This window comes from Gopherus flavomarginatus, chromosome 6 (genome assembly GCF_025201925.1).
Source record: "Gopherus flavomarginatus isolate rGopFla2 chromosome 6, rGopFla2.mat.asm, whole genome shotgun sequence".
In the NCBI taxonomy this organism is placed as follows: domain Eukaryota; kingdom Metazoa; phylum Chordata; order Testudines; family Testudinidae; genus Gopherus; species Gopherus flavomarginatus.
Genome location: NC_066622.1, coordinates 8265577 through 8289166, shown reverse-complemented (window position 1 = coordinate 8289166; position 23590 = coordinate 8265577). Strand labels below are relative to the sequence as shown.

Genomic DNA, 23590 nt, shown 5'->3' with positions numbered 1-23590 from the left:
TTTTCCTTTGTTCGAGAATTTCAGTTTCAGCTGGAGTGAAAAAGCTCAAGGAACCAGCCTCTGATCAGAGTAGTAAGTTTTAGAAAGGAATAAATAGGTTTATGTTTATTTCTTTGTAGCCTGTCTTATGCAAATTGAGGTAGAATCAAATTGGGTATTTGAGCATTTTTTTTTGTGTAACTAAATTTGTGCCCAGGGGAACATCCTCTGTGTTTTGAATCTGTTGTCTGTGAGAGTAGCTGGTATGCTAATCTGTCCCAGAGGGTTTTCTTTTACCTTTCTTTTCTTTAATTAAAAGCCATTTTTCTTAATACCTGATTGATTTTTCCTTGTTTTTTAGATCCAAAGGGATTGGATCTGGACTCACCAGGGATTGGTGGGGGGAAAGGAAGGGAAGTGGTTAATTTCTCCTTGTTTTAAGATCCAAGGGGTTTGGATCTGTGTTCACCACGGAATTGGTGAAGTCCCTCAAGACTACCCAGGGAAAAAGGGGGTCCTTGGGGGTGGTGGCAGCGATACCAGATCTAAGCTAGTAATTAAGCTTAGAAGTGTGCATGCAGGTCCCCACATCTGTACCCTAAAGTTTAGAGTGGGGAAGGAACCTTGACAATTATTATTTAACATTTATGTTGCATTAGTCGCTAAAGAGTCCAACCATGCTGGACTCGATTGTAATATGCACTGTGCAAACCTAGTAAACAAAAGTCCCTGCCTCAGAAGTTTACAGCCTGAAAGAGAAGACATAACAAGTGGATGAGACAAACGTGCTCTCAGTTTTGCACCTTCCCCCCTTGAGGTTCAATCAATTTATATGTCTTACACCCCATTCCCCACAGGGTTCAGCCTGGCTTGGGGAAGGAGAGTGTCGCACCTTCCCTGCCTGCCAAGTATCCCAGCCCAGCTGCTCCCTCACAGCTCCACCCATCAGGCAACAACCCTCCGAGCTCCCTGGCCAGTCGCCACAAGGCAAGGAGAACAGTCTGGAAAATAAGACCAGAATGGTCTCTGTGCACATAGCACCTTCTAGGAGAGCAGCTGTTATGCTCTGGGTGATGCTGCATGGGCTGGACTGTTTCCCTGTGCACAGGCTTTGTAGGGGAAGGAGACAGAGTGAGATGAGAGCAGCTGCTTCTCTGTGCAAGGCCACATAGAGAGTGGAGGGGTGGAGTGAGACTGGAGTAGCCATTTACCTCTGCCCAGGGTATTTTATTGCAGGTGAACGTCACCCAGGGCTGAAGAGGGTGTACGAGGCCCCAGGACTGTGCGGTTTTTGTTGCACAGGGGTCAGGGAGACACATACAGATTAATACCTAGGGCATTCTGTATCCCTTGTGCGCGGCAAAGCTGGACCTTCCCTACTCCACTGTAAATTGGGGAGCTTGAGACCAGGGAAAAGGGCATTGGTTTGGCCACTGGATCAAGTGGACCAAATCCCCCATGTAGGGTTAGCAGCTGCTACTGTAGCCTAGGGATTAATGTACCAGCTGCTCCCTACCCAGCCTGCACTTGGAGATTGGATTCTTCCTTGCATCCCCATATCCACACTCCTGTTTGGGCTTCGATCAGGGGCTGAGATTTACTCCCTCTCCATAAACATTTGCCTGTGCACATGTGACCACTCAAAGGACATATGCTCTGGTCCAGGTATTAAAAACAATTCTAAAAACTAGGCAGTCAAACTATGCAATTTGCAGGGATTATTATGCAGGTTATACATTATTATTGACAATGCTTTGTTTAAATATCAACATATTTAGCTAGCTAATGGGTAACTGGTGGATGTTCTTTAACACTTTTTTGGTGTGTTGTATTATAAACAAAAATGACTTCTCTGTAAGACTATCTAGCAGTTTTGAATTTTAGTAAGTTTATTTTTAAATATGTTCTACCAGTTCTGTACTACTTGCTTTTTGAAATAGGTTAATAGTTGCTATGGATCAATAAATGACATTTAATAGCACAACAATGTATTTTTTTTTTCTCTTACAGAGGCAACAGAAATTGTTCTAAAGGCTCAAATCCTAGCTGGAGGGAGAGGAAAAGGGGTTTTCAATAGTGGATTGAAAGGAGGGGTCCATCTAACTAAAGAGTAAGTCTCTAAAATTCGAAAGACGTGAGTAATATGCTACTGATAGTATTGAGACGTTTGCAACGACTGTTTTAATTGATCAAAATATCTTTAATACATGTTCGTAAATTGACTTTTTCCTTTCTTTTATAGCCCTAAAGTTGTTGGGCAGCTTGCTGAACAGATGATTGGGTACAATCTCGCAACAAAGCAAACTCCAAAGGATGGCGTTAAAGTTAAGAAAGTAAGATGTTTTTTCCTTTTCCTTAAAAATTGAAGGTTGTTCAGTTGCAACTGTAAACTAACGTGCTGTAGTGTGTGCCACTGTGTTTTCCATTCCTTTTTTATTGAAATGCCTGATTGATTGCATCCTATTAATGTGACAAAGGAAAATGTGTCATCTTTGCTTCTTTTTAAATGTTTGTTCACCACTGAATATTTTGAAATTGGCCAGGACGTACACTTCATTTTGCTGTGTATGATGAAGTGAATGCCTAGAAAATTCTAACCTGATCGCTGTAGCAGAAATACGCCTTTTGGTAGGTGACTTCAAAAGGAGAAATATTACATTTTCTCATTTGGGGTAATTGCTTTTTCTAGAATACCAAAAGAACCTTTTTTTGTGGGATGGTCATGTCCTTAACTATTGGCCTAAGTAAGAGAAACATTCAGGCCAGGCTTTTTTGGACTGTCACCCTTCAGTTAAATCCTGTAATGAAATTAAATCCAATAAGTAAGGCTGCTACTGGAAATGTTCTGATTTTTTTGTCTCTGACTTTGCTTTGTTGAGAGAGGGCATATAATGAAGAGCTATGCTGTCTATTTGATGCCAGGAGACAGTGTGTTATGCAAACTTTTTTGGCATGAGTAGAAGAAAAAAATAAGTAGTTGCTAATGCACTGCCAGTGTCTTGGCATTGACAGAGAAAGAGGACATGTAGCTGAAGAGATGCTTTTTGTTGAGTGTTTGAGGAACGTTCTGTTATGTGTCTTTAGCTGTATCTCCTGGGAAGAAGAAAAGCAGACTATTATAGTTCCTGATAGAAGTTTAATTTTAAACAATAAAAAGAAGAAACAAAAATTACTACTACCTCTCAGAAACTCTGATAATAAACACAAGAGAGACATTTCTCAGCTTACAGCTGTTCTCAGAATATTGTGTGGTGAAAGCTCGCTTCCTCTGTAAACACCTTAGTCTTATTCCTTTTTGTGCTAAGTGAACTGCTTGAAATACTCCAGCAGAGGAAGATTTGTCGTGTCCCTCCCCTCCTCCCCACCCCTCCGCACAATCTGATTAGAAGATTGTGCATTCGTTTAAATGGTCAAATCTACAAAACAGACTTCTAATTTCATTGGAAACCAACAGAAAATGAAAGATCTGTATTTTCAGAATGGATTATTTAAATGAAAGTACACTAACTTAATTTAGTAGAGAGAGTAGGAAGATGCCCTTACATAGTTGATTTCCAAAAAGCTCTATACAGTATGTAGTGTAAAGATAAGACGTATTACTTGTAGCTTCTTTTCTGTCCTTCAACACAATGCTTCTGTAAATATATAGTGTCAGGAGCAAGAGGATAGAGTATATCATGGAAACATAGTGACTAGATTTGGATGAATAGTGCCAAAAATTCCCATGAATATTTGATTGTCTTTTTAAAGAAAATTGTCATTTCCTTAAATAGTGTTCCTGTTGCGTTTTGCTTTCCATGAAAATTCATACCAGATAAAATAATCATAAAGTATTCTCATCCAACCAGGGAAGACGGAGAATACTATGTAGCTTATATAACCAACCTCACCTAAACGATGTTGTTCAGATATCAAGCCAGAGAGATTGTAATAAAGAAAAAAATCCAGCAATGAATAAATCAAAGAAAATCAATCTGTTCAATTGTTCTGTGAAGAGAGAAAAAGCTAAATTCAGTGTAATGATTATTACAAATTATTGTAGTTGACTGGAGACCGTATCCATATGAGAGATGGGTTTTTTCGCCTTTCTCTGAGGCGTGGGGCATGGGTCACTTGCAGGTTTAAAGTAGTATAAATTGTGGATTCTCAGCAAAACGTGAAATCTTTAAATCGTTATTTGAGAACTTCAGTAACTCAATCAGAGGTTAGGGGAATATTACAGGAATGGGTTGGTGAGATTTTTTAGGTGGTCAGACTAGGTGATCATGGTCTCTTCTGACCTTAAAGTCTCTATGAGGAAGAACATCAGGTGCTCAGATACTACAATGATTAGCACAGTGTAAGTATGTACATAGAATAGAATAAGTGTATTTTTGCTGTCCAGCAAGGATATGTGGAAACATATTACAGTAGACATAAAAATATTTTAATGTGGATCTAGGATTTCTTATGTGCATGTGCATTTTGTTGTTGTCTGCCGGGTTGCATAGTAGTAAGGGATTGATAGCCCACATATTTTGTGTTTTTCATCGTAGGTAGTCATTTTGTTCTAAATGTAAAATGTTTACCATTGCAGAGTTTTGGGGCATTTCAGCAAATTGGCATGTTCTCCATCTGCATCACATGCACAAGTTTTCTTGAATTGTACTACAATAACCAGTTTACTGTACATTTTATAAAAGCATTTTATAATAGTAATGATTTATCTAGGCTTTATGAGATTGCCAGGCAAACACACTAGCCCTACTTTATACTAAGTGAATACAAATATGAAAAGTAAATAATGGTAACTAGACTGCTATGCCCTCATTACTCAATAGATTTTGGAGAAAACATAGACCTTTATAATGATGCATCTCTCTAATTCAACAGAAGTGTTTTTGTGAAAAGCTATTGACTCCTCTTAAAAGATATATAGCAGGGTGTGTGTGTGGGAACAACCTTTACTTTCTAGGTAGACTTTGCTCTTGTTAGCATCTTGGAACTAGTTGCAATTTACACAAATTACAAGTCATTCAGAGTATTAGTGTCACACTGTAGTACCAGGCTCCACAATCTTTGTTGTAGGATAGAATTTCATCATAGTATGTGATAGCTAAATGAATTTTGTAACTCCAGGATAAAAGTTAACACACAGAAATTTTCATGCACAGAAAATGTCTGGTAGATCTTAGAGACAAAAATAAAAGGTAGCTGTCTGAGCAGAGGAGAGTGCCTTCAGTAACCTCTGCATTTAGTTATGGCAGTGGAAATTCAGGAGATAGTAGGCATTTTTGTTTTATTGCAACAGGAATATAAGAAGTCTTGTCCTGTAATTTACATTAACAAAATTACAAGTTAGTAAGGAAAGACATTCTTATCTCATCGAAAAGCATTTGGGCTAACCTAAAAAACCCCGCTCTTGTTCCTGAGTAAGTGTTTACACAGGGCGTTATATTGATATAATTATATTGGTTTATTTATATGAATATAACTGGTAAAACTCTGCCATGTAAACAGGACCTTATATTTGCATTTTTGATTAAGTCCCAATGGTGAGGATTTGTTTCTTAATGCTGGTGGAAAAGTCCTTGAATAAACCAGCATCACCGTTCACGCTGATGGGATAAATTGCTCAGGTCCTGGCAACAAATTAAAAATAGCTATTTGTTGCGAAGTGGATTTGGACAAATTTTGCAAATTTGCAACACAGACACTTGTGACCTTATTTCTCAGGCGGTGATTTTGAACACCTCCACACAGGTGATGGAACTTAGATGCACAATGCATCTGGACAATGGGTGTAATTTCTGTCGTCAGCATCAGCAGGTGTTAGTGATGAAAGGCATGAGCAGGAGTTCTAGGAGATAGCAATATTGTACTTCATTTTTAAGGATAAATCTTAAAGGTCAAAAACGTTCTACAGGTAGAATAGTCATGTAGAAAGTGCAGTTTGTTATCCAACATTGAGTTCTCAAATGTAGACCTGTCTCTTTCTGCTTATGTGCCTACAGTAGTATTTAAAACGTGGCTGTGCGTCTTAAAATTCATACTTCTTAAATAAACAGAAGTCCCCTTGGCTCCTTTAGAACTTGGCAGCTATTTTGTGAGTTTACATAAAATCCTCTTATGGCACCCTGGATTTTGGAGAGTCTGGTTATCTGAGCAGGCAGTCTTCTGCTTATCATGACAACTTAGAGAACCTGATATCTGTGCCTTTTCTCCAAGCAATAAGAGAATTAGCATTTCTAGTATATGATTCAGTATCAAAGGGCCATTTTAGATTTCCATGTGAAATTAGACGTTTAACTTACAGGCAGATTGTTAGAAGGCTAAATGTTAAAGCAAGAAAATATGAAATTATCAGGGTGGCTTTATAATAATGGCTTTCCCAGGATATTTTTTAAATAAAACTGCTGTGGAAAATAGGATAATGAATGTTCATACTTTTCATCATAAGCAAAGCAGAACAATACGAGGAAAAAAAACCCAAATTCTATGTTTCCTGATGCATTGGCCTGGAATGATGGAGTCAGTCGGTTACGTCACATGAACACCAGGTAAAAGCCCAAGTTGAATTACATGTGGAGGACTGGCACTTCTTGTCTCACCTTATCTTCCAAATTCTCTGTCTCTTGCCCCACCTGACTTAGATGACATTGCAGATACAAACTACTGCCCCTTTTTCACTGAAGGTGGGTGGGAAATGTTACACAGTGAGAGTCCAAACGTAGCAATGAACTCTACCATGAAGGCTAAGTCATTCACTTCAAAGCAGATAGACTCTGATGACAATTTCCTTAGGGAGGAGTGAAAGAGTTGCTGACCATTAGAGACAGTGGCCACTAGTCCACTCTTCCCTTTCATCCACTGATGTGTCAAAGCCCCTTTGATGTGGCTGGTCAATGAGTGATGACAGTCTTCCAAGCCTTAGGTGGAACTGGATGAGGAGCCTGATTTATCAGTGATTTTGCTGGGAGAGCTTCCTCATCAATTCAGGAATATTACTAAGGTATTTGGACTTAGGCATCTCGTAATGTAAGAACGGCCATTTATCCCAGTATCTTGTCTCCTGAGATTGGCCAATGCCAGGTGCCCCAGAGCGAATGAACAGAACAGATAATCATGAAGTGATCCATCCCCTGTCGCCCATTCCCAGCTTCTGGCAAACAGAGGTTAGGGACACCATCCCTGCCCATCCTGGCTAATAGCCATTGACAGAGCTATCCTCTGTGAACTTATCTAGTTCTTTTTTGAACCCTGTTATAGTCTTGGCCTTCATAACATCCTCTGGCAGAGAGTTTCACATGTTGGCTGTGTGTTGTATGAAGAAATACTTACTTTTGGTTTTTTAAACCTGCTGCTTATTAATTTTATTTGGTGACCCCTAGTTCTTGTGTAATGAGAAGGAGTAAAAAACACTTGTCCATTCTTCCTGCTCCCTTCTTCCATTACCTCACTTTTTCCATCTTTTTATTGTTAAAAAAGGAAGGAAGAACTAATGAAGGGATTCCCTATTAACCATTGGCATATGCCCCTCATTAATAAGAAATGGGCAGTCTCTGACACTGCAGACTTCTGTTTGCATTTTTATACCAAGGATTACATGACTGACACTTGTTTCTTACCAAGATGGGACTTTTAAAGATAAGGTATCTTTTTCTCCCCTTACATACTTCTTCCCTTTGCTCTAACCCTATTCTACCTGCAAGAAACTGCTAGGTATTCTACACTGATCTATGGAGGAAATTAGAATTTTTACCTGAATAAAAGATAATTCTGTACCGTGGATGCCTGTCAGTTATCATCTTGAACAACTCAAGGTTCTTCTTCAAGTGCTTGCTCATGTCGATTCCGTTCTAGGTGTGTGCGCGCCCACGTGCACAGTTGTTGGAGATTTTTGCCTTAGCGGTATCCATAGGGTTGGCTGTGACACCCTCTGGAGTGCCACACTCATGCGTCGGTATATTAGGCGCCGCCAGCCCTACACCCTCTCAGTTCCTTCTAACCACCCCTGGTGGTTTGTTGGAGCGTCTCTTTCCCTTGCCTAGCAAGTGGTTAGCAGGTTCTCCTTTGCTTTCTGATTTAGTGCTTTGTAAATAGTTTTGTTGATAGTAATTAGCTAGTGAAGTAGTTAAGTACTGTAGTTGTATGTTAGGGTCCTGGCGGGGACTTTGCCCAAGGTGAGACATGCACCAGTCTCCAGGTTTTAAGTCCTGTGCTTACCGTAACAGGCCCATGCCTGTTAGCGACCCCCATAGCAGCTGCCTGAAGTGCTTAAGGGAATCACATGTCAAAGAAAAGTGTGGCATCTGTAAGAGCTTTTGTCCCAGAACACAGAAGGAGCGTGACATCCATTTGAGGGCCCTCCTCATGGAGGCCGCTCTCTGCCAGCCTTGGGGCCGTCCCAGATGGACTCAGCTCCCAGTACTTCAGCCTTTGTGTGTAGTATACATCCCTCAACATCAGGTTCTACCTGGCACTGCTCCCCTTTGCTGATGCCCAAGAAGAAATCTAAGAAGCGTGACCCAGCACCAAACAAGAAAGACCAAGAGGCATCAGGTAAAGGGCCATGTTCAGGCTGCCTGCCCACCCTGGAACCAAATAAGAGTGTCTCCCCCTGAGGCCTTCTAGCCCCGCAAAGGATCTACCACTGACTCCAGGGAGCAGTAGGGGTCCCAGGCTCTTGGTGGAGCCACCGCTTTCCCAGGCCCTTCCGGTGCTCAGAGAGCAAAGGACTCACCTAGCGCAGTCGGCACTGCACGTTGCAATGGCCCCAGCAAAGACTCTCAATGAGGGCAGCCAGTCATAGTATCCTCCTAGAAGGTGAGTGAATGCCGCTGGTCCCTGGAGCCAAGGCAGCACTCTCCGTTGCCATGCCCTAGATCTCCACATCAATCCTTGTTGCTGGTTCATCACTTCAGATTGCCGTCACCATGCCCCTTGTTTTGGCCCTCTTGACGAGGTTCACCCAGTTTGAGACGCCGGTCACCGTATGGCTGGCACTGGTCACCCTCCCACCAACTGTCTCCCTGACCTAGATCATTGGCACCGAAACTGTGGGAACATTTCCCAGTGCACTGCTCCCAGCACTGATCTGCTTATTTAAGGCACTGTTCATCCACAGTGATGGTTAGCCACCAGATTCAGCCCCACCATGGTCACCAGAAGGGGATTCCTTCAGCACAGAAAGGGAGTTCAGCCCCTCACGGAGATAGCACTGGTGTGATTGGGCACCTGAGGCTACATCCACTTCCACAATGCTGCCCTGACAGCAGGGCCAGTGGCCAGTGCAATGGCCCTACTGGGGTGTGTTGGTTATGCTGATGCCTCCTTCACCTCAATCTTTGGGAGCTGCTTCAAAAAAGTGACAGCATGAGTGGCACCAGGATTGGTGTGCAGAGCACAATCGGACGCTGGGGTGAAGGAATACGTGCCCACACCCCAAAACCCCTTTCCACATGAAGGATGAAGCCCTGGGCCCTCCCCTGGTGGTCCAGTTGTCCTCATCCTCTCCAGTTGAGGCTGTTGCAGGGCCCTCTCACGCTAGCCCACTGGACAATTTTAAGGAGCACCAAGCCCTGCTCCGAAGGGTGGCCACAAACTTAGGCCTAGAGGTGGAGAAGATAGCCCCGAATTCTTGTTGAGGCAGATACTACAGCAACATGGTGCGCCCTCCAAATGGTCTTGGGATGTAGCTGATTCGGCTGCGAGGGTGGTCACTTTAGCAGTGGTTTTGAGATGCAGTTCTCGGTCATCTGTTCACACGTTCACGTCTCACTACACGCTTACCCAGTAAGTCCAGGACGATGCTGGCTTTAGTAGAGCAGTGTTGCAAGCTGCACAACCATGAACTCGTAGCCCATCTACAGGAATACTGCTTGTGAGTCACCTAGAATGGAATCGACATGAGCAAGCGCTCGAAGAAAAAATGGTTACCTACCTTTCATAACTATTGTTCTTCGAGATGTGTTGCTCACGTCCATTCCATTGCCCGCCCTTCTGCCCCTCTGTCGGAGTTTCCAACAAGAAGGAACTGAGATGGTCTAGGGCCAGTGGCGCCTAATATACCAATGCATGAATGTGCAGCACTCCAAAGGGCGCTACAGCTGACCCTACAGATACCTCTAAGGCAAAAGTCTCCAACAACTCTGCGCGTGGGTGTGCACACACCTAGAATGGAATGGACATGAGCAGCATATTAAAGAACAACAGTTACATAAGGTAGATTACTGTGTTTTTTATTTCTGAAGTTATAGAGGTTAACATATTTAGGTTAGGGTTTTTGATTGTTTTGATTTAAAGAATCCATGTTTTTGTATGATCTTCTAACCACCATTGACTGAGGCTCGGATCCAAAGGGAATTGGACACTAAACTCTAATTTAAATTCAATGGGATCTGGACTCCTAACTCCCTGAGTGCCCTTTGAAAATCCCACCCTTAGCTCTTAAACATATCACTTAGCAGTATTTTAGTGACACTGCCATTAACATTTTTCTCCTTTCCTTTGTGCTATGCGAACTTTGTCTGAAGAACACAGATAAGAGTTTCTGATGCCAAAATTGCAGGTGCCTTTTGACGGGTGGTTTTGCTTGACCTATCAATAGAGCAACTGACTCAACCATTTCAAATATACTGGTGCAGGTTAAAGTTCTAACTGTAACAAACCATGCCCATTTTCCATATCCATGCTTGTTACATTAACAATAGTGACAGGTAGATGACCTACGTTCGGGATACTGGCTTTTCATTTCCCTCTATAGCAGCCTTGAATTAAAAAACCTTTACAAAATAAAGTAGTTTTCTATATTATTTGTTACTGGCTTCCTTTAACTCTAGTTTTCTTTAGTCTGCTTTTGAAGAGTTGCTTGTTTGAACTATTCCTTTAGCTCTCCAGATGTTCTGTGAAGAAAGCAAGGGAGAGGGAAAAGGAAGCAAAATTATTGTAAGGATGAAAATGTCTTCAGTCAAAGGTCCATAAACAAATAGCATCTTCCCTCCCTTCAGCCCAGTTGATAGAGAAGAACTTTATTTAATTTCTTGTTTCTCATTTTTTCCTTTTCTCTTAAGAAGTGTGGCCTGGCATACGATAAGTGCATTCTTCCTCATATACTCATTTAGTAGAATATCAAATAAATTGGTAAAAGTTTTTCTCATTTATAGTCATGGAACCTTGAAATCCAAGGAAGCATTATTCAATAGAATACACCCTACCGTTAGACACCAGGAGCCTTATGTTTAAACAAATGTGGCTATGATTTGATTTCAGCAAAGTTACACCAGCAGTAAATCTGACTGTGTATTTCATTCATTAAATAATACTTCATGAATAATGGTATACACAAAGCCTTAATCTAAGATGACTATTTAAAACCATTGATTTATAAGCAGCCCAGATCAGTAAAAAGAACAAGAGTACTTGTGGCACCGTAGAGATAAGAAGGTGTGAGGAACAATGTGTGTGCAGGGGAGAAATTAACATGGGGAAATAGTTTTACTTTGTGTAATGACCCGCCTGGTTTTTGAATGTTATATGTTAAATGGACACAAATCAGACACCAAGAAGTATAACATTCAAAAACCAGTCGGAGAACACTTCAGTCTCCCTGGTCACTCGATAACAGACCTAAAAGTTGCAATATTACAACAAAAAAAACTTCAAAAACAGACTCCAACAAGAGACTGCTGAATTGGAATTAATTTGCAAAATGGACACCATTAAATTAGGCTTGCATAAAGACTGGGAGTGGATGTGTCATTACACAAAGTAAAACTATTTCACCATGTTTATTCCCCCCTCCCCCAATGTTCTTCACACCTTCTTGTCAACTTTTGCAAATGGACCATTTTGATTACCACAACAAAAAGTTTTTTTTCTCTCCAGCTGGTAATAGCTCATCTTAACTGATCATTCTTGTTAGTGTGTGTATGGTAACACCCATTGTTCCATGTTCTCTGTGTATATATATATCTTCCAACTGTATTTTCTACTGCATGCATCTGGTAAAGTTGGCTGTAGCCCACGAAAACTTATGCTCAAATAAATGTGATAGTCTCTATAGTGCCACAAGTACTCCTGTTCTTTTTGTGGATACAGACTAACACAGCTGCTACTCTGAAACCACATCAGTAAGTCGTTCTCATCTGATACTTGTTTCTTAGCCCACTTAGTGAACTGAGTTGCTGCTTTCTATAGTTTCAGTTGAAAGCGTGTCCATGTTAAGAGTCGTCACCACCAATCTGGTGTGGCTCATTGCCACCCTTGGTGGTTTTGTCAGTAGAGAATCTAGAGAGTGAATGGAACTGGAGAGCGAATCACTCTGCCCCAGGGATGTTCCCTGGACTTCAGGGTTGAGGTAGAGAAGCATACATTGCTACCATGCTTGGTCTGCTTTTACAGAGCGAGAGTTCCGGTCCTGGGCTTGTCAGTCTGGCACCTGTCATGATAACTAACAGCACCTACTAATAGTAATACAGTGAAGTTATTTAAAATGAATATTTAAAGTAATTTGATATCCTTGTGCCAAAATGAGTTATTTTGGGGAGTAACATGGCAAGTGTGTGTAGTCTTTTAAATGGCTGACAGGAAGTCCATCCATAACAACTTCCTTTTGGTTAGTGTTGCCTTACATCGGTCATTGCTATTAGAATCATAGATTATTGGGGTTGGAAGGAACCTCAGGAGATCATCTAGTCCAACTCCCTGCTCAAAGCAGGACCAATCCCCAAATGGCCCCCTCAAGGATTGAACTCACAACCCTAGATTTAGCAGGCCAATGCTCAAACCACTGAGCTATCCCCCTCCCCAGGTAGTAGGTCTGATCACCAACAATCCAGATGGAAAAGTGAGCATAGTTAAAATGGACACTTACCATGTCTCTGGCATTTTTTTTCATTCATGAGATCAATAGTTATAATTAATTTACAGTAGCAGTGTTTTGTTTTAGGTCCTACTGCTGGTCAGTGCACACAGGTGTAATGTAAAGTCTGTACTTCCTTGGAAACTAAACTGTAGATCATAGATAGACATGAGTGTGTTCCCCCATTTATGCTGGTGAAGGGGAGCAAAAGCATAGGGATCTGTTGTGAGGGGTGTACAAGGGGAGGAGTTGCAGCTCCATGATATGGAGACATACTTTACAGTTTTGTTTCATGTGTCTTTGGGATCCTTTATAGTAGAAGAAGAGAGATCTTGAGAGCTGTCCTCTCCTTGGGACATGGTGGGTTGCTAGGTGTAAATCTGTGCTGGAGTTAATGCCATAGCAAACAACCTTATCTCCTCCTCTTGGACCTTCTGTCCTCCTTGGAGATGTCGCCTGGGCCATCAATAGCAGACCATCTTCTTGGGAAGCAGTACTTCCAGTGGGCAGCACAGAGCAACTAAGGCTTGTTCTGCTGCTCTGAAATCTGCAGGGCTGCTGTCTTATTTCTCTCAGGATCCCTAAGCTCCACAAGGTTAGCACACTATACGTACTCGCCCATCCCCTGCTTAAGTGCTAGAATCATGAAAGAATGGAGAGGAAATGCTGAGATTCTCCCTAGCAGTTGTCATCCTCTGCTTTGGGGTTTTTGTTTAGAAGGGATGATTGGGACCCTTGTTTACAATTATTATTATATATTCTAATGTAAATGGCTATTGGATATAGGAATTGAGAGATTCAAGAAGAAAAAGGCTAATGAAGTATCTGGTGCCTGTAACATAAAACTGCAGCTGCTTTAAGACTGTGTTGAAATATGAGCCACTATATTCTCTGCTAGCAGTTCACAATGGTGTAAAATTTTATCCATTTCTTCTGATTCATAATTGCTCTTTGGATTTTATGACATTTAGTACTCCCAGATGCCACAACAAATGAAAAATATTATGGTTAAATCTCACCAGCCAAGATATACCAGTTAAAAAGATTGTTTCTTTTCCCCCATGTTAATTTTTAGGTGATGGTTGCAGAAGCATTGGATATTTCGAGGGAAACCTACTTTGCAATTTTGATGGACAGAGCTTGCAATGGACCTGTTATGGTTGGCAGTCCACAGGGGGGTGTTGACATAGAAGAAGTGGCGGCTTCTAGTCCGGAACTTATCTTTAAGGTATCAAAATAACATTTCAGATTCAAATTGTAATCAGATTTCCAAATGAAAAAAATTTCCTCTGCAGAAAGATGTTCCAATAAATAAAAATTTCATGTAACGAAATAGGGACCTCTTCCTGGGAGATGAAGAAGGTTCAGCACCTCCTTGTGTTAAACCTAGACCTCTTTTCCTAATCTAGGCAAAGTCTTAGTGAGGCAATTGCACTAAATTTCATATGTTAAACGTCACCTGTATATGAAGCATTTTCCTAAATATGTCTTAGTCTCTTTCATGTTTCACTTTAACTAATTGGCAAGCATGGTTAGGCTAGTTCAGACAGGCTTAGGGTCAATACCATGATTGCCAATTAAAAAAACCCTACGCTTAATTTCAAAGGCGGACGTTATCAATTATTTCCTCCTCTTAGTATAGATTTAAGTCTTGCACCTCAGATACCACTGTGTTGTCACTGTTGACGTACTCACCGCTGAATGATGAGTAATGCATTCTAGTATTTATAATGTTTCTGTGGCTTGATAATGAGTAGATAAGCTATTCATTTGGGAAAATAATTGATACAGACATGTATAATTATGTGAGGGGAAAAAGCAAAAATATTTAATGCACATTTTTGAAATTATATAAACTTAGTAATATTACTGGGCAGCAATACCACTGTCTTGGAGATTTTCCAGAAGATGTCATCAAAATTAACAGCCTAAATATTCATCAACGCCATCTGTACAGTAATTAAAAATGAAAACTCGTGTCAGATTGTCTTGTCAGCATGCCACCCTGAAGAATTATATAGTTTTTTGGAAGGACTGTTTTATAGATGGTGTGATAATTATAACATACCCTATAGGCAGCTGCTATAGCCTGAATCTCCGAGAACTTTGGCAAACTGCCATACTTTAATTACTAATTTGCAAATATATACTAAGCATTTTTCTTTTCAAGTTATAAATCTCTACTTAGATTGAATACCTTAATTATTTTTATGTACTTTATTGTAACAGGAGGAAATAGATATTTTTGAAGGTGTAAAGGACAACCAAGCATTGCAGATGGCAGAAAATTTAGGATTCAAAGGACCTTTGCAACAGCAGGTAACTTGACAGGGAAGGGTTCAGTTGTCTTCAGACAAAGGGAGTGGAGGTGCCAGTTCTGCTAAGTGATTGGTTCTGAGAGGCTTTATGCCTTTTAGGGTAATGCTGAAAACATTTGTATCTTAATAAATTGAACCTCTCTCATAACAGGTGTTGCCTATTTTAGATGTAGATATGGATGCTAACAAAAAATTTATTGTTCCTGAAATTAAATAGATTCAGTCCTTGATCTTGTGAGTTCCATTGATTTCAGTGGGTGTAATGTATTGCCTACATGGATCTCTTTGCTGGATCAGGTCCTTAATATCTCAAATGCAATATGACAAGAATCAACAAATAGGTGTTTTGTATAGCAGAAGAATGTTTTACTTTTTTAAAGTCTGAGACACAATCAAACAAAGGCTGCCAGTTTGCTGAGAGGATTCTGAGGGTAGAATTTGCAATGCATCAGCGCTTATCTCTGTTTTATGCCAAGAATTCTATAGAGTACATAATATCACAAGATACAGTGCTGGAGTGAATCACTTTGTAGATAGGAAACAACTGTATTTGGGTTAATATTAATGGGTGTAAAAGACAGCAATCATAAGCTCTTTCTTCATACTTTCCCCCATAATACAAAATGCCTTTTCTGTAGAATCTTTGCATTTTTAATACAGCACTTCTAATTATTTTCCATCCCAACTGTGCAATTAACAAATGCATAATCATTAAATTGATTAACACACATTTGAAGATTTAGCAGTATCTTCAGTGAGAACGAATGATTATCTCAAACCTTTCAACCCTTGCAAAGTTCTGGTACTTAATTGTTGACAACAATACTGGGACTGTTAAACTGAACTGTTGTGTACGTTTCTTTCCATGTGCCATAACCTCTTCAATGGGATTTACTAAAGTATGTAAATGGAATAAATAGATCAGTAAATAAAAAGGTGCATCTGAATAGCAACTACTTCTAGGGTATGATTCTGTGTTGCTCCTCTAAAGGTCCGTCTACAGCTCAGAAAGACCAACTGCACCCAGTCTCAGAGCCCGAGGCTAAAAATAGCAGCGTAAATGTTTTGGGTTTGGGCTGGAGCCCGGACTGTGAAACCCAGTGATGGGAGTGAGTCTCGGAGCCCAGGCTCCTGTCCCAGCCTGAACATCTACCCTGCAAGTTTACAGCCCACAGCCTGAGCCCTGCAAGTCTGAGTCAGCTGACCCAGACCAGCCACACGTATTTAATTGTTGTGTAGACCATACCCTTAGGGTCTCAGCACAGAACTTGTAGCCTAGGGGGCAGGGAGCTATGGTGGCTTTAAGCACCTTTGTGCCCTCTTGATTCTGGGCTGCCGTATAACTTACAGCTGCCTTATGGCCCACAGTGCTGCCCGGACTCTCCTTAGCTCTGCAGGTAGCAGCCTCATCCCCAGGATGCTCTGCCTGCCCTGGCATGCCCTCTACACCAAAGCTTGGAGGAAGTAGCCGTAGAGCTGTTGTCTACACTCAGTGCCTGTGCTGGGGACTCCTGCCCTGATACCAGGCTTTTAGAGCCCCCTTATACTGTTCCTGCCCTTTTTCCTTGTTATAAAGGGCTCAGAGTGGGCGTGAGACTGTCATCCCAATTTTATAGACTTGCTCACTGATACCTTAAAAACAAGAGCATGGCTAAATTTGGATGCAATAATGAATTTCTAGTACACTTCTACCCCGATATAACGCGACCTGATATAACACGAATTTGGATATAACGCAGTAAAGCAGTGCTCCGGGGGCGGGGGGCGGGGCTGCGTGCTCTGGTGGATCAAAGCAAGTTCGATATAACGTGTTTTCACCTATAACTCAGTAAGATTTTTTGGCTCCCAAGGACAGCGATGTATCGAGGTAGAGGTGTAGTTAATGTTACATTATCTTCTATTTTAATTGTTGTAATCGTATATTAGTTTGCTTGCAAATTGTATTTTTTTTATTTATATGGATTTAATGTCTTCTACTATTAATGTCTCAGTCACAGGGGCGCAATTCCTTGGCAGAGTCGCCCATAGAACTGAGAGCAGGGTTTGTCCCATTTGGTGTAGTCCCGAAGAAAGTGCAAATATATGTGCATACAGAACACACACAATTAGAGCTTGGCAAATGTCTCAGAATGGAATTTGCATTGGCTGTGTTCATGAACCTTCTGAATTCATTTTCTGCAGATTTTTGACTGAGCAAGTTTATTGGCAGAAACGATTGTAGAAACTGATTTTATGCACATATTTGTGAGAAGTGAATGTTTAATTCAAAGATGAGTATTCACACCAGAAATCTCATTCTAATAATTATGCCATCATCCAGTTAGGAAACAGGTTACATATTTCTGTGTCCAATTAAAACTGAGACAGAGAATAGCTCAAATATTAAACACAGGTAACAAACTGCTTGGGAATGGCCCACAGAACAAGAATTTGCAGGGGAGGGGTAGCTCAATGGTTTGAGCATTGGCCTGCTAAACCCAGCGTTGTGAATTCAGTCCTTGAGGGGCCATTTAGGGATCTGGGGCAAAAATCTGATGGTACTTGGTCCTGCTGTGAAGGCAGGGGACTGGACTCAATGACCTTTCAGGTCCCTTCCTGTTCTATGAGATAGGTATATCTCCATATTAAATGAAAAAATTACATTTAGAGATTATTTGGCACATATTTAATAACAAATAAGTTTAGAAACGTGGAAGTTGGTACTGGTACACTATAGATGTAAAGCACAACCATTCCTTCAATGTTATGCGACTGTAGTATTTTGAGATAACTGTCCAACAGTAGTAGTAGAGTTTTTCATAAAGGCAGAAGCAACATAAAAGCAAGTTTGGTTTTTAATTTGGTTCCCTTCCTTGCTTTCCGAAAGATCCCAAATGTTTTGGTTTGAGTTTTTTGATTAACTGAACCTCTGACCAAGAAAAAAAGCTTTGGAGTGTGTGGTTTTTGGGGTCCCAAACTTTCTGCTACCTCATTGCAACCAGTAGAGTTGCAATATGCAAATTCGTTGCAGGTGGAAAGGTTGGTTTACTTAGCTGACCTGTTTAATAGGGGAACGGCAGAGGAAAACAGTGGTTGGGGACTTAATGTTACATCATGATTAGCCCCACCCACCCACAGAGAGAGAGGAGGGGGCAAAGAACAGCAGGGGGAGCAGGAGAGACCGACTTTTAAATAAACAAACCCAATCTTTCAGTTGTTGTTTCTGCAGGGAAAAATTGCATTTTTATGTAGGAGGGAGATTTATATTTTTTCTAAACAGATTCAGCAATTAATCTGCACTCATCAAATCCACATTGCTTCTCAGTTTCTGAATTTAGACTCATTAACATAATTATTTAACTGGAATATCAGCATACGGGAGAAAATATATTCATTATGAACTCAAAAACTTCTTTGATTGTGCTTAAATTAAGCTTGTTTATATTAATGATGCTGTTCATTTTACTGAAAATCCCCAGTTTGTATACTATGAAGATAGCATTTACAAAATGTTTATCAAAACTCTTAGGCTTTATTCTTAATATTTTTGATAAGGTAAAACTCCATTTGAATTAAAAACTCCTGTAATTCTGTAACTGAGAGCAGCTGTAATCTTCTACTGGACTTGAGATTTCATGTAATTTGAGATACTAAAAATAGATGTAAAGGTTTACTGTTGCCTTTTTGTGCGTGCTACTTACAAATCATTTGATCAAATTTAGGCAGCAGATCAAATTAAGAAGCTGTACAACCTTTTCCTGAAAATTGATGCTACTCAGGTTGAAGTGAATCCCTTTGGTGAAACTCCAGAAGGACAAGGTAAGAAATGAAAGAAAACAAATGAATATATTATCATTCTTTCTTTATGCAAACTATACATTAAATTGCATGGAAAGCAATAGCAGCTTTGCATTAATTTCAGTGTGTAATTTAATTTAAGCAATATTCATAAATGTTCCCATGATAGATTTTAACTTGGCAATAGCTTCTTTGTCATCTAAATACTGAAAGTATTAGCGTCTGCATGTTGCTTGGTGACAAACAGCAACTTTTTTCTTACTTTTTATGCAAAGTATTTTTGCTCATGCTATTGTAATTAGTGGGCTAGAGAGGAAAAAACTCATTATTTTAGGTTCATCTTAAATGTACAGGTAAGTTGCAGTTATAGGTTCATGAACATGAAAGATATCAGAGCACAGGAGAGAGGAAGACCTATTGGACTAATGGAGTTCACACCTGACTGTGTCTTTTGGGAAGGTGAAGGATTTGCTTCCCCTATGGAAGTAGGTATAATAATAAGACTCTGCAAGATAAAGATGGGAAGCTGCTTTATCTTGTCTTCTGTTGGTTGCTTTTTCTGATATAACCCTGCCTTTCTGCTCTCTTGGTATATTAATTACACCAGCTTGTCTTCACAGCAATTTACTGACATGTACAATACACCATTTATGTTTCCTCTGGGTTTGCCCCTGTCTCTTTACAATGTTGTAAATGCATTGAAAAATTATAGTCTTGAAAAAATAATAGTAAGTTAGGTTTGGTGCAGTAGAAGACTGTTTGAATTTAAGGGAAGTGGTGGAGAACAAAAATATCGCCCTAATCTTTTACATCAAGTCATTAATAATGGGACAAACTGCAGAAGTCTTAAGATATTCAAGTAAACCTTCAGGACAGAATTGAATGGAGCAACAGCATCTAACCTGACAGGAAGAGCTGTAAAGAAAGGCATTGATTCTTGGGAGATGTGTTCCATGGAAGAGCAGTGAGAAGAGGATTTATTTCAGGAGTGGCGTAACGGACTGGTGGAGAGGAAGCTGAGGAGGGTATGGCATCAAGGGAAAAGGTTGTGGTTTGGGTTTGGGCAAGTAGACTGCTGGTGCAAGGAGATGGTATGAAGTGCAAAGGATGGCATCACTCAAAGCTGAATCTGTGTTTCAGTGGAGTGTAAGAACAGCAGACTTCTCATTCGTTTCAATAGGCAGCGTCCACATTTGGCAATCAGCCATTGTGTTATACAACCATGATGGAATTTTTCAAAGACAAGGAAGTAGGGATTGTTGGGCTGGCTAATGCTATGTATTACAATAAATACAATGTATTATCAAAGTAGAATATGACTTCCATGCCACTCTTTGTGATAGTATTATAGCAACTAGTGGCTGGCCAATTGTTCACCATATACTTATTTAGATTTAAATGAAACCTACAGTCTTATATTATAAGCTGCTATTAAAATAATGCTAAATGCATGTACACACAGGTGCTTAGAACACATTCCCATTATCAGGCCCCGATCACTTTTGGGTTTATCTACACATGAACATAAGAATAGGCATGGTGGGTCAGACCAGTGGTCCATCTAGCCCAGTATTCTGTCTCTGAGAGCGGCCAGTGCCAGATGTTTCAGAGGGAATGAACAGAACTAGGCAGTTCATGAAGTGATCCAATCTCTGTAGTCCGGTCCCAGTTTCTGGCAATCAGAGATTAAGGGACACCTAGAATGTGGGGTTGCATCTGTGACCATCTTGGCTAATAGCCACTGATGGACCTATCCTCCATGAACTTATCTAATTCTTTTTTGAACCCAGTTCTACTTTTGGCCTTCACATCACCCCCTGGCAATGAGTTCCACAGGTTGACTGTGCATTGTGTCAAGAAGTACTTCCTTATGTTTGTTTTAAACCTGATGTGCCCCCTCCTGTAAGTAACCAATACTCACTTTGCTACTTCCTATGGGCCTCCACTGCATTAATCCTCTCACTCCTTCCAACAGGATATCCATTTTTAAAGAGCCTGTAGTATGACCTAGCAGCTCTTGCAAGTCTGTTTGCCAGGGCCTGTCAAAGAGGCTATCAGAAAGTCCTGCAACCATCGTGAGAGAATAGTCAAAAGAACTTGTTGGAATATGTCAGTTAATACTCATAATATCTGGAAGGTCTGTTAATTCTGACTATTAGGTTCTCAAACAGCACCCATCACCCTAGCATCGGAGAACCTACCAAAATTATGACATGTAACTGTAAGGATATGTTTCTTCTCTGGCTATTCTCTCCATTTATTAGGGATTACATATGTATTTTGTATTTATTTATTGTGGTACTGTGGGAAGGCTAGACCAAAGAGATGGCCTTGTGCATTTTACTCTGAAGATCATGAGGTTCATATTCATCCTGATCTCTTCTGAGATTTAATTCCAGACTTATGGGCCTCTTGCTGAGAAAGCTCCGTCTGATGAACAGATGGGTTACATTTTTTTTTCTGTGAAGTGAGAAGTGCTGGATAGCAGTGTCTAAAGCTGACACATTTGGGATTATTGGAATCTCAAAAATGGCATTTTTGTGTGTGTGGTTGTATTTATTTAGGTATCGAGAATGAGTAAGTATTCATGTGGATGCTGAGGATGTGAACAGACTTAATTACCAGATGCCTTCGGTGGAAGGTAATGTTACGTAAGGGGCAGTTCCTCCATCTCCCCATCAGTACCACCTAAGTCTTTTGAGATACTCTTCGTCCAGTTGCTGATACCAGCCATGTCACTGGTTGGCTGAAAGATGATGCTGTCAGTGTCAGCTGTGAAGGTAATAGGGGGCTAGATGTCATTGGCTTATTGCTGGCATTTTTGGTCTGTAACGTTTCACAGTCTGCTCTAGTGGCTTCACTGAGATGAACAACATAAGAACATAACATAAGAACTGCCATGCTGGGTCAGACCAATGGTTCATCTAGCCCTGTATCCTGTCTACCGACAGTGGCCAATGCCAGGTGCCCCAGAGGGAGTGAACCTAACAGATAATGATCAAGTGATCTCTCTCCTGCCATCCATCCTCACCCTCTAACAAACAGAAGCTAGGGACACCATTCCTTACCCATCCTGGCTAATAGCCATTAATGGACTTAACCTCCATGAATTTATCCAGTTCTCTTTTACACGCTGTTATAGACCTAGCCTTCACAACCTCCTCAGGTAAGGAGTTCCACAAATTGACTGTGGAGTGGATGAGAGAGTGGATGGATCCCTATGGGATCCACAGCTCGGGCTTTGAAGGTGGAGGAGATAGTATCTCCTGTGTGCCTTTCTCTAGGTTTGGCCTGAGAAGGATCTTTGAAGCTATTTTTGCATGATCCCCTAACCCCTTCAATTTCTTTGAGTCAAGCCGGCAGGGTTCCATAGTTGGGCATACCAGATGCTGTGGAGAAGTCAGGCAATAGGATTGTAGATGCATAGCCCATAAATATGTTTCATAAACAGCAAAAGATCATCCTTCACTAACATCAGCCCCATCTCTATTTGCTGTCCTGGCCAGAAGCCTAACAGGGAAGGATCCAAGAAACTGGCTATGTTTATGTGAAGATGGAGATGGCACATGGAGAGTTTTCTAATTAGCTTGCTCCAAAATGGGAGGTGGTTAGATAGTGGTCAGTATTTGGAAAGTCAATGGGGACATGGCTTCAGGGCTAGCTGATACTATGTCATGCTTGGGAATTATTCTATTAAATATGAGAAGTGCTGGCCCAGAGTAGTTGAACAGGTGAAGATTTAGCAGAGCCTGTGATGGAGGAGAGATGGAATTTCTTTGTCTTCCATGATCTAACCATAGAGACACACACACATTCCTGTGACAGAACCTCTTTATAATGTGCACTTGTTTTCTTCCGTCAACGCTCATGTTTTCTTCCCTCCCACTTCCTCTGCTGCAGTTTAGTGGAGATAGATGTGGAATTCTGGGTTTGATAGGACAAGAGTGGATACTTGAGTGACAGTGTGTCAGTGGATGTGGTTAATGAGTGTCATAGAATCATAGAATATCAGGGCTGGAAGAGACCTCAGGAGGTCATCTAGTCCAATCCCCTGCTCAAAGCAGGACCAACACCAGCTAAATCATCCCAGACAGGGCGTTGTCAAGCCAGGCCTTAAAAACCTCTAAGGATGGAGATTCCACCACCTCTCTGGGTAACCCATTCCCGTGCTTCACCACCCTCCTAGTGAAATAGTGTTTCCTAATATCCAACCTAGACCTCCCCCACTGCAACTTGAGATCATTGTTTCTTGTTCTGTCATCTGCCACCAATGAGAACAGCCTAGCTCCATCCTCTTTGGAACCTCCCTGCAGGTAGTTGAAGGCTGCTATCAAATCCCGCCTCACTCTTCTCTTCTGCAGGCTAAATAACTCCAGTTCCTCCAGACTCTCCTCGTGAGTCATGTGCCCCAGCCTCCTAATCATCTTCGTTGCCCTCCACTGGACTCTCCAGTTTGTCCACATCCCTTCTGTAGTGGGGGGACCAAAACTGGATGCAATACTCCAGGTGTGGCCTCACCAGTGCCTAACAAAGGGGAATAATCACTTCCCTCCATCAGCTTGCAGTGCTCCTACTAATACAGCCCGATATGCCATTGGCTTTCTTGGCAACAAGGGCACACTGCTGACTCATATCCAGCTTCTTGGCCACTGTAATCCCCAGGTCCTTTTCTGCA

General features: G+C 41.1%; 1 protein-coding gene across 1 annotated transcript in view; it reads left to right on the top strand.

The window, feature by feature from the left end:
• SUCLG2 (succinate-CoA ligase GDP-forming subunit beta) overlaps positions 1-23590 on the top strand; it is a 220251-nt gene that overhangs the window by 106012 nt on the left and 90649 nt on the right. The window contains 5 exon segments of the mRNA XM_050957476.1: positions 1990-2089; positions 2222-2312; positions 13896-14048; positions 15050-15139; positions 18840-18936. Of these exon segments, the coding sequence (XP_050813433.1) occupies positions 1990-2089; positions 2222-2312; positions 13896-14048; positions 15050-15139; positions 18840-18936 (531 nt within the window).